The sequence below is a fragment of the Eufriesea mexicana genome, unplaced genomic scaffold (assembly GCF_001483705.2).
Source record: "Eufriesea mexicana isolate 0111107269 unplaced genomic scaffold, ASM148370v2 scaffold4744748195, whole genome shotgun sequence".
Classification (NCBI taxonomy): domain Eukaryota; kingdom Metazoa; phylum Arthropoda; class Insecta; order Hymenoptera; family Apidae; genus Eufriesea; species Eufriesea mexicana.
The window spans coordinates 36,053-47,049 of NW_016907918.1; the positions used below are offsets into that span (position 1 = coordinate 36,053).

At 27.7% G+C, this 10,997-nt stretch overlaps 4 protein-coding genes across 4 annotated transcripts; 2 read left to right on the forward strand and 2 right to left on the reverse strand.

Moving 5' to 3' along the window:
- Positions 1-497: 497 nt before the first annotated feature.
- LOC108545470 (uncharacterized protein C7orf62 homolog) lies at positions 498-3,174 on the reverse strand. The gene is made up of 6 exons (XM_017897108.1): positions 3,100-3,174; positions 2,572-2,673; positions 2,347-2,457; positions 2,114-2,272; positions 1,835-2,003; positions 498-619 (listed from the first exon to the last, which is right to left on the reverse strand). Exons 1-6 carry the CDS (start codon positions 3,172-3,174, stop codon positions 498-500), a joined length of 738 nt encoding a protein of 245 aa, XP_017752597.1.
- A 1,937-nt stretch (positions 3,175-5,111) lies between these two features.
- Positions 5,112-6,535, reverse strand: Nup44A (nuclear pore complex protein Nup44A). Its single transcript, XM_017897234.1, is given in 5 exon segments — positions 5,112-5,407; positions 5,489-5,754; positions 5,837-6,098; positions 6,180-6,336; positions 6,417-6,535. Coding segments are annotated over 5 exon segments (1,092 nt in total). The 5' UTR covers positions 6,528-6,535.
- Positions 6,536-7,213: 678 nt separating this feature from the next.
- On the forward strand, positions 7,214-7,803 carry LOC108545633 (dolichyl-diphosphooligosaccharide--protein glycosyltransferase subunit 4). Its single transcript, XM_017897348.1, has 3 exons — positions 7,214-7,248; positions 7,308-7,452; positions 7,562-7,803. The coding sequence occupies exon 3, from the start codon at positions 7,562-7,564 to the stop codon at positions 7,664-7,666; it is 105 nt and encodes a 34-aa protein (XP_017752837.1). The 5' UTR covers positions 7,214-7,248; positions 7,308-7,452; the 3' UTR covers positions 7,667-7,803.
- A 310-nt stretch (positions 7,804-8,113) lies between these two features.
- Positions 8,114-10,484, forward strand: LOC108545529 (protein PRRC1). The gene is made up of 5 exons (XM_017897205.1): positions 8,114-8,281; positions 8,621-9,100; positions 9,758-9,860; positions 9,933-10,290; positions 10,358-10,484. The coding sequence occupies exons 1-5, from the start codon at positions 8,191-8,193 to the stop codon at positions 10,469-10,471; spliced, it is 1,146 nt and encodes a 381-aa protein (XP_017752694.1). The 5' UTR covers positions 8,114-8,190; the 3' UTR covers positions 10,472-10,484.
- The last annotated feature ends 513 nt before the right edge of the window (positions 10,485-10,997 follow it).

Consider the following 10,997-nt stretch of genomic DNA (forward strand, 5'->3'; position numbering starts at 1 on the left):
GCCATTGATGGAATTGATGTCGGCGCATAGCCAGTGTACTAAGGGGAACTTTACTAATCGTTACGACACGCCTATTTCATCTTATATTAAACGTTTAACGCTGAAAGGCTGATCAAAACTACACGAACTCATTCCAACACGATAAAGGGGTGCTAGTATCGCTTCGACGACAAACGATCCGGCCCCTTAACGAGTTTCGCTAGCAGCACAATAAATCTTCGATACAAACTGCCAATAAATCTTTTCATAATTTATTCGAGTACAATTTTCTGTCATGGCATCAATGAAACGGTCTAAGCCGAACGACTTCGGTGTCGATCAATATTTAATTTCATCATCGTGTTCTATTGTAATTAAACGTGGTTCCATACCAAAGATGAATCACCATTTTTATTTATTTTTTTTTTCTTCGGAATCAACCAATATGTGTGTTCACTTCTTCGGAAAACGGGCGTTCCAAATCGATTACCAAGTCAACCAATGAATTTTTGGAGTCTCTAACAGGTAGACCTGCGTGAGGTGCGCCTATGTTTCGTCGAATCGACACTTTTACGATCATCTTTCTCGAACTCATTGTCAGTGTTGAACATCAAGTCGCGAGGTGCTGGCCAGATGGTATCTGCAACATAATAAATGTAAACGTTAAAAGCGTCCCCTTGATCTTACGTAAAGCAACTCTTTTAGTGCAGAATCATTTGGTCAGAATGCGAAACATCTTGTGGTCTTTTTATGTGTAAATTATATAAATTATCGAAACTCGTTGGAAATGTAGGTTCCTCGAAGTGACTAAATAATCATTTAATTCGTTATTTATATGTAACAAAGATTTGTTTTTATTTCTAGAAATTGGAAAATGATAAAAATAAATATTCGCGCTATAATATACAGTTTTCTTGTTAATTTACACTTAACTGTGTGTTATACAGAATGGGAAATAATTCGACTGGTAATAAAATCTGATGAAAAGTGATATCTCGAACAAACATTGATCGAAGGTACCGAATACAGATTGTTTATATAAGACGAATTTTCGAGAAAATCGATTGTAAAAATTCTAATGCATACGCACTTAATGACATTTTATTTTTTTTTAAACTCAAATTAGCCATAAAAATTTTTTATTTCAAAAGTTTGTACGAAGTATTACCTTCCTATCTAAACCACGAATCAGATCCCATTTTGCATGAATGAAGAGAGTGTTAGTGATTTAAGAGATGTTATATTACACGTTGAATGTTACTTTATACCTGTTAAAATGGTATACCCCATTCGAGATAACAAACTCATGAATCATTTATCAATTCATATATAAAAAATCTATTGCGTTCAAGAATCTTCATTGAAATTCGCGCGACGACCACAAAATATCCAATAATACCGACCAGCGTTTGCACACCAATTTGCTTCGTTACTATGTATCTTACAGTAGCCAGGGATAAGAGCCAAAGAAATCTTTTTAGACTAATAAGAGTACATGGAAGCACCGTTTCAACCATATACCGCCTGTACATCTTTAACGATCGAGTCTGACCAGCTGCTTTCGCGAAAGGAAACCAAAAAAAAAAAAACCATTTGAATGAAGTTTGTATATGTAATTAGTTTAGCGATATCCGACACAAATTTCATGTACCCCATAAAAAGAGACGTTTTTTTGATATTGTAAATACTCTGAAATAAATAATCGTTTTTATTCAAATGCTGTTTCTTATTTTTTTTTAAGAGAAAAGATAAATTATTATTATGATCTAGTTCGAAGGTATTACATCAGAATTACTTGGAGTTATTTATTATTACGTAATATCTAATAAGTAATATTAAGTAATGTTATGATTACCTGAATATAAATTAATGAACGGAACTGAGGATGATATCTTCAAATACTCTTCAATGCTTAGAAGGACAGGACTTTCTGCATTCAATAAATATTCTAACAATGTACTTTCGGGATAAAGTCGCGTAATCTGGTCATTCATTGTCTTGACGACTTCGTTCATTGGAACTGACTATTTAAAAAACAATATTCAATTTTAAAACCAATTAATTAACAATGAACTTCATCCATCAACCTATGGAAATAATGAAGTCTATTTATCAATTCATTAATAGAACTTACATTATCGCAAACAATATTCGAAATATAATCACATAATATATATATTTTATTGAAACAATTTAACATTTGTTGTTGAATGTCATCCAATTCGTACGATTTTAATTGTTGTATCAAAATGGGTGGCACTACGTAGACATGGAACCATCTCGTAAAAAATCTCTGTAAATTCCAGTTAAAAAATATTAATTTTTTCTTTTTATATTCATCATATGGAAATTGTGATAGACACTCACCTGATGGACATTGTGATAAGTTGGAAGAAAAATTGCTTTCCCTATTTTACAATCTTCGCTATCGTTATCATTCAAGGCTTCGAAATGCCTATAAATTATATTTTCCGATGCCTACATTAAAAAAATTAATTTCTTTTTTTCATGATATTGTTAAAATAAATATTTATAATTAAATTCAAGTTTTAAAATCTAAAAGTTTTAAAAATTGCAGTTTTATTTGAGCACCTCTAATATATGCACATAATATTCCGGATAAACAAGAAGTAATCCACTGATGATAATATTGGTATGATCTTCTTGCAAACCTTGTATTATAGATTCCATTTTCTGAAAATTATATTTTTTATGAAAATAAAAAAAATATTATTCCAGGATTTTTTTAAGTAATTATTTCGACCTTTTCTGTAATTAATGTTTATTTTGTAACTTACACTGACTCTTCTAAGACTATACCTTTTCTATGGTAGAATGTATACCAATATATCCTCCAATATACACAATGCGCGTTACGTATGTAATCTGCAAATAACTCATCCTCGTATATTAAAATGAATAAATTCAAAAATTTAAAGCAATAAGGATAGATGGCGCTTCGATACAAATTAATAATTCCCAACCAATGAAAATATGAAGTTTATTTATTTACAAAATTGAATAGTTACTTCAATAAAAAATCCTGAACTATTACAGTGATATCGTAACACATAATAAATGAATTGAGGAAATGATAATCAAATTGAATTGGATTCTTACCTTACCAGCAGCATGAAAATTTTTTCTAATTATATCGAGCATGCTTTGTCGTACAGGCTCGACTACATGTTTCATGATGTACAAAGTTTTAAACGAATTTCTTCACAATGTAATTTTACAGCACAATAAAATAAAATCTAATTTTCAGATGCTTTACACATTAATGACTATGAAACAATTTTTAATCAATAAAATTCCCGCGCACACACTCATCCGACGAAAAACCTATCAAATACTTCGAGGTCAATTGACGGATGTGCGCAATTGCTACGGTAATCGTTTAATTATAAATAAATTGTTATCCTTCAACACTACTATATTATTAAAAAATTTTGTTTAAAATATTATAGCAATTGATAAAATAATGATTTTCTATATATTATTATTAGACATTAGAGCAACTATCATTTTTCAAACTGTAACTTTCAATTTGATTAATCATGTCCTTCCGCTTTAAAAGTTCAATCTTATTTGAAATAAAGTATTTGTTACTTATATTTCGTATGAAAATGATATAAACGCTCTTTTCTTGAGTATATTTTATTTTAATTAAATACAAATAGATTGTATAATAATAAAGAGTAATATACATAAAATTACGATTCGCTAAAATCAGTCAAAATAAGAAGTGTATAAGTTAATTCTATATATATGTACAAAACACTGGATAGTGCTAACAATGATATTTATGCACAATTAACTATTGCTGCTTATTATCACATCATTATGATTGCGGTAAATATATGTCTAGAAAAATTTTATTTTTATATATTCTTGTTTAAATAAAAATACTGTTCTCAAGTGCATAAAACGCAGCTCATATCTTTTGAATTAATTTTTTAATTCAGCAAACATAGAAGTAAAAAATTATTTGCCATAATATTTTTTAATATTACCAGAAACTGAACAGTTGTGTTACTTTTTAGCCTTAGGGCACTCTAAAATTGGCGGTGGAGGTGGTGTTGATTCACTAGGATTTCCCAACCATACAGATTTACTGAAGCGACCCTTTATAACAGGTGCCTGCCACTTATTGCTGCACATAACTGTAACTGTAGGCTTCTCTGCAGTAATAGTTGCTATAGTTACTGCTCTGAAAATGAAATAAAATTCATTTAGACAGTGATAAATTGCATGATAGTCATTATGTACAATCAATTAAGTATTACAAAAACGCGATAAATCTTGACTAAAATAACAATAAAAGACTTACTGTAACATGATCTATTATTACCAAAAAAATAAAGAAGCTTTTATCACTAATCAATTTATTTTCATTTATAAGTTATTCAATAATTTAAGGTAGGTAAAAATAAAAAGGTGTATTGTAATGTACATTCAGCATTTATTAATTAAAAAAATGCATTACAAATTGAATGAAATATATGTTTTTGTAAAATATTTTTTGAAGTGTGTATTCAAACGTACATACATAATAATTCAACATTTACAATAATTTTAACGCTGAGCAAAAATATATATGCAATTTAAGCAATTAACACACCTAAAATTTATTATTTAATAGATTTTCTTATATAACAAGATATAAAATATTTTTAATTAATAATCTCTTCAACAACATTTTCCTAATTAATTCCACCTAGCAAGTAGTAAAATACCAACCAAGATATTCTTTTTCTCAAATAGAAATTGTTTAAAGTGAATATGAATAAACAATAAATTTATCATGTTATCAAAGTTATTAAACAATTTTACATTAAGGTATGATTTATTAAAAGCGTTTTTAATGCAACATACACTTTATACTTATCTTATTTAACAAAAAGATACAAATTACTAAAACAATAATGTGCAGTACTACAAAATTATAATTAATATAAATTGATCTGCCTACTAAAAATAAATGATGCATAATTTTGTTAAAAAAATAAGAATAATCAATGGCTTTGTTGCATAAATATAAATCCAATATTTTCCGCACAAAAGTATATCCTTTGTATGAAATAAACAATATGAAACGACTAAATATACTAAAAAATAAATCATTTTTTCTAATGCCAAGGCACTTGGTTTGGATGACTGATGGAACCCAATTTGTAGTACCTTGTTGTAGAAGATGTTTGTTGTATTCCTGTTGAATGATTAGGTGGTGTTGCTACTGTAGAAGTTTCAGCACTTTGAGCAGAAGTGCCATCACCTTTCAAAACAGCAACACATTTCCAATTGTTAATGTAATTATCTTTCCATAATCGAACACAACCATCATCTCCTGAACTTGCTAAAATAGTTCCCATAATGTTCCAACATACTCGCCATACAGTAAAGTCATGATCAGAGAATTGTGCTGCTATGCTGATTTCAAATCGTGATTGACCACTTTGTGCAGAATCCCTATATCAACAGTATTTTCATATAGTTTTCTATACACTCGATATTTGTATAAATTTTAAAATTTATACTCACAACAAAGGTTTCAATGTAATTATTTGTACATCTTTTGATGCAATAGCCAATGTATGAAAACTTCTACCTAAATTTGGAGCAAATGCAATATCATGAATAGGATCAACAATATTTAATGTTTGTGTTTTTGTCCATCTTCTACTGCTCTCAGAATATTCATATATAAAAACTTTTCCTTCAGATGATGGATTTGCATCATCACTTCCAACTGCTATCATTGGAGGATGTAACCTAATTTTAATTAATTGATGAAACATTCAATTATTATATTTATAATACACATAATATAAGCTTAATAAATAATTAATTAGACCTTGAAAGAGATGGATTCCATGAAAGACAACTACATTGAAGTTTACAACTAATGTCATGTTGCAGAGTCCACTGACTTAGATTCATAACATCAGGAGCTTCATATATTCTAATTACTCCATCTTCACTACAAGTAGCTAATAAAAGTCCCAAAGTTTTAGGTGCAAATTTTACATCTGTAACAGACTTTCTAGAATCTACTAAGTTTGTTCTTCTAACCCAATGTCTCATGCCACGCTCTCCTGGTCCTGATCCTTCTCCAACTACAGATAAATATTGATAATATAATTATGAAACATCTAATTATATTATAAATTGAAATTGCATTTTATTAATATTTTTACCTATCTCTTCCCATACAGCTGCTGTTCTATCAAATGAACATGTTGCCAAAACTTGGCCAAATTCTGGATGTGCCCATGTTACTTTCCACACAGACCCACTGTGTGCTTTCCAAGAAGCAGTTAAATGCCAATTTCCATGTTCATCCTCATCCCAGACCTATGTAAATTTTATTACCTTCACATATAACTAAGAATAACATTTTGTGATATAAATATAGATATCAAATGAGATCTTACTTTTACAAATTGATCACTAGAACATGTTGCCATTCGTTGTCCATAAAAATCATATGCAATATCATGAATTAAATCTTTATGCTCAGCATTAATACTGTGTGCTTCAAACATCTTTGATATGTTTTAATATTACAAAATCAAATAAAATTGAGTAAATAATTTTGCGTCTCTAACTATATGTACGTAAAGGTTAGAAAATGAAATTCAAAAATTTTTCTAGGAAATTGGCTAAATGGCAAAATATCGGAAAATTAAATTTTTATAGTTTAGTATACAAAGCGAATATTACAATTAAAAAACACTTATTTCTCCCAATATTTACTTTGTACTTTTATATCAGAAAGGAGGGAAACCACTGTTATAATACACTATTATTACTAACATTCTTTACAATCACTTTAATAATGCAAGTAAAATATGTATTCAAAATCATTCGATTAAATCATTAATATTAAATTAATAAAAAAACTTCCCTCTTTATTTTCTAAACTTTGTATTATCGGTATATTATTTGAATGCATTTCAGTGAACCGGTGCATTTAAAGCACATTGTCACTAGCTACAGCGAATCAACAATATTGTTGTCGTTTGATATATATACTATTGCTATATTTATGAATATCTAATAATTTATTATATATATCCTTTACAATAAAAAACATAATAATACTTCATCATTTTCTAGATTTATTCTATTCTTATAAGAAATATAGTAATTGCATAAATATAACATACATATTGTATTACTAGTTATATTTAACTCCCTTTAGTAATATCATTAATTAAAAATACAAATAGATCATAATACATATACTTTTTTATTAATACATTTGTAAATATTGAATAGTTATATCTTTAGTAATTTTTTATTATTTTATAATTTTATTTCAGAACAACAAACAAAACTTCCGGAAGGTTCTATAAACAGCAAAAGATTACTTCATGACAGATTGTTCTTGAGTTGTAGTGCGTTACGTGTCAAACCACGTATACTATTTGATATATTAACTTGTTTACTACAAAGTAATCACTTAAGGTAATTGTACCTTTTGCAATTAATTAATATTTTAAATATTTTTTTATATAACTTTAAATTTTTTTAAATTAAAGGGTTTAACCGGTACATTAATCTTGTAATATTTCAGATGATCACAGATGTAGAATTGGCTGTATTTTGCAATATTCTTGGGGCGGTATTATTTTGTTTAGTATTTCTTTTCCATTACATATACGCAAATTATTCAAAATAAAGGAATAACATATTGTTCCTGTACATAACCTCAACCTACATCATCAAATACTGACACATGTGCAAATGGAATGTACATCTATATATTATATTTAATAGATAAACATGATTACATAAAATAAAAGATTTTATGTTGATAAATACACTCTTCATGGAATAAACATATTTTTATCTTTCTTACTCCTTACATACACAGTGAAATATATGTGAATCACAAAATAAACATTAAAATAAAATTAATTAATATAATATACATAAATAATTAATGTATCTATATAAGATACCTGATATTATTAATTTTAATTGAGATTTAAATTCACTTATATAAAATAAGTAATTTAAAATGGATTATACATATAGATTAGTTCCTATCTTCAGACTGTTTCAAGAAACAAAGTTGGTTGCTTGTAACTCATAATTGTACATAGTCGATGCATTATGTCTTTTGCATATATAGCTGCATATAGAACATTTACAATATAGTTTTGGTCTTTTGACGTATAAATTTAGAAAAATTAATCAGCAATGACTGACGATTCCAATGGAGAATCCACATTTGAATTTGTCGAAAGAAAAACTGACGAATCATCCACATCTGGAGAAATCGTAAAAACAGGTAAGAATATAAGACAAAACATAAACACCTGCGTATCTGTCAAATTTCTTTCCAATTAAAAAGTTTGCGTTCATTCTAATTGACTTCTATTTTTTTTTTGCATAACACAAAAGATTTTAAAAGTAAATTGTAGAAAATTAATTTTTGAAAAAGTTAAAGTATTTAAGAAGGTCATAATAAATTTAAATATGTACATTGTGATATAAAACATTCACTGACGTATTATTTAAACAAGAAATAAATTTTATCTTATCAAAAAGAAATTAGTAATATTCAGGACTGCAGCACACCACTACTGTAATGTGTCTCTTGTATAAATAACAATAACATAATTTTCAGATTCTTTTAGCAGTTTATCTTCATCAGCATCTTTATTAATGCCATTAGGCATATCAACATCAACAGGAAATTTATTATCAAATGTAGCTCCACCTAGTGCATTACCTAGCTTTATTTCAAATCCTGGAACATTATTATCAGAGAGGCCTAATAATTTGGAACCACCTACACAAAAGAAATCTCATGAAGATGAACCTACTAAATCAATATTAAATACCATTATTCAGAATAAACCGGTACAGCAAGAAACACATCAAGTAATTACAACTACTATTGTTACTCCGTCCATACAAAATGTACAAAGTACAGTCCCAATAGAAACTATAGTCCAGGATTCGGGAATAGTTGGAGGTGGTCTATTGTCATGGGTTAAAGAAACAGTAGTAAACAGTAATGTTTTGAGCAAAGTTGCAGAAAAAGCAAAAAACAGTGTTAATACTATGATTACAACATTAGATCCTCAGATGCGTGAGATCATCTGTAAGTAAAAAAACTATTGAACATACAAGTAAACTTTTTCTTTTTTGTATATTTATCAATTTTGTTAACATATTGCTTTATTAAATTTCTCTTTAAATATGTATCATTGTGTGTGTAATTATGTTATTGCATCATATCTAAAAGGAACATATATATGTAACGTGTTATTTTTGGATGAACTACAAGCCAAACTTAATTCAGTGAACTGTGCTGTACACTGTGTAACTGTCAATATTTTTTCATTCTCTTTTTACTTAATTTATTAAGCTTAATTTATAATTTAAAATATGACATTTGTACATATATAATAGTAATGAAGCCATATATGAAATAATTTCACAATTTGCATTGCAAATAAAAACAATGATAATTTAAGGTTGTAATTTAAGTAGGTTTACAACTAAAATTTTTCTTCAATTATGTACACATTGGTGCATAGTGTTACGAAGAAATAGTTGTTTCAAAAAAATTTATTATCATATAAAATAATATATTTTGTATGATCATATTATAATAAAATGGCAACCAAAATTTGAAGAACAATGCATAGATTCCACACTATTTATATGTGAATCTATTTAACAATATAGTAACAGTACAACATGTTAATTAATGTACAAACGTATATACAGGCTCTGTGGAAAATGTACATTTCAGATTCTGGAGGTGATATGGAAATCATAGTTGCATCAGATAAAGATGTTACAATAAGTTCTGTGCGTCAGGCCTTTCAAACTGTTTTTGGAAAAGCAACAGTAGCGTGAGTAATAATTATAAATTTATTTAATTCTGTATTATTATATTTTCGTTTAATTTGCTGACTTTTTTACAGTGGTGTGTCAGTAAAAAGTTCAGCAATAGCTATTCAACCAGTTGGTTTTGCTGCTGGTGTGAAAGGGGCAGAAGAAAGAATTAATTCTGCACGTAATATTGCAACTCTTCCAAAAGATATACCTATAATAGCAGTGGAAAATTTTTTGTTGGAAGTTGGTGAAGATAAGTGGTATGATTTAGGAGTAATACTTCTTAATGATCCCAAACGTAATGTTAATTTACAAACATTTACTCAAATGACTCCTGTACCAAGTCAAATAGTAACAATGGCACAAGAAGCTACACCTGAAGATTATCCTCTTAAATGGTCTGGTTTATCAGTTACTGTTGGTAGTTTAATGGCAAACAGTTTACAGGTTGGTATCTAAGAAGTTATCACGATAATTTTATAATATGAATTGCACAAAAAATATATTTCTAAAGGTTCCTCACAATGAATGGCACCATGCACTCACTGGAATTTCAAGAAGAGACATTATACTTTTAGCTGTTCAATCATTAGCTGGAATCTACAAGAATACAATTAATCCTATCTAAATTTTTATGAACAATACAGTGATACAATTTATTGACAAATTACGTTTTTGTAAATACAATTACAATAATTTATAGTATTTTTGAATTAGTTTTCAAAATTTATTTTTTAGGCTTTTACTCTTATCATGTATCTAACATCTTATCAAATTATTGAAACAAAATTTCAATTTTAATTAATGTGAAATACTTATTAAATTAGTATTTATAAATTATAAAGAATGTATTTTAATTATATATATATGATGTGTACAAAAAATCAATGGAATCAAGGTAAAATATATCAAAAGGTTTGGTATATTGAATGTGATTAATTTATCACATATCAATCATTAATATTAAATTTACTAACGTGATAGTATATTTTGTTATTAAAATAAAAAGGTTCATAATTTACATACAATCTTATGTTTTTACTTATTATCCTATCCAATTTCAAAATGGTTAGGTATTTTTAACGAAAGCAGTAAAAGACACATATAGTTTTGTAATTTCATCTTTAATTTCTTGATGTATTCGTTTCAATATG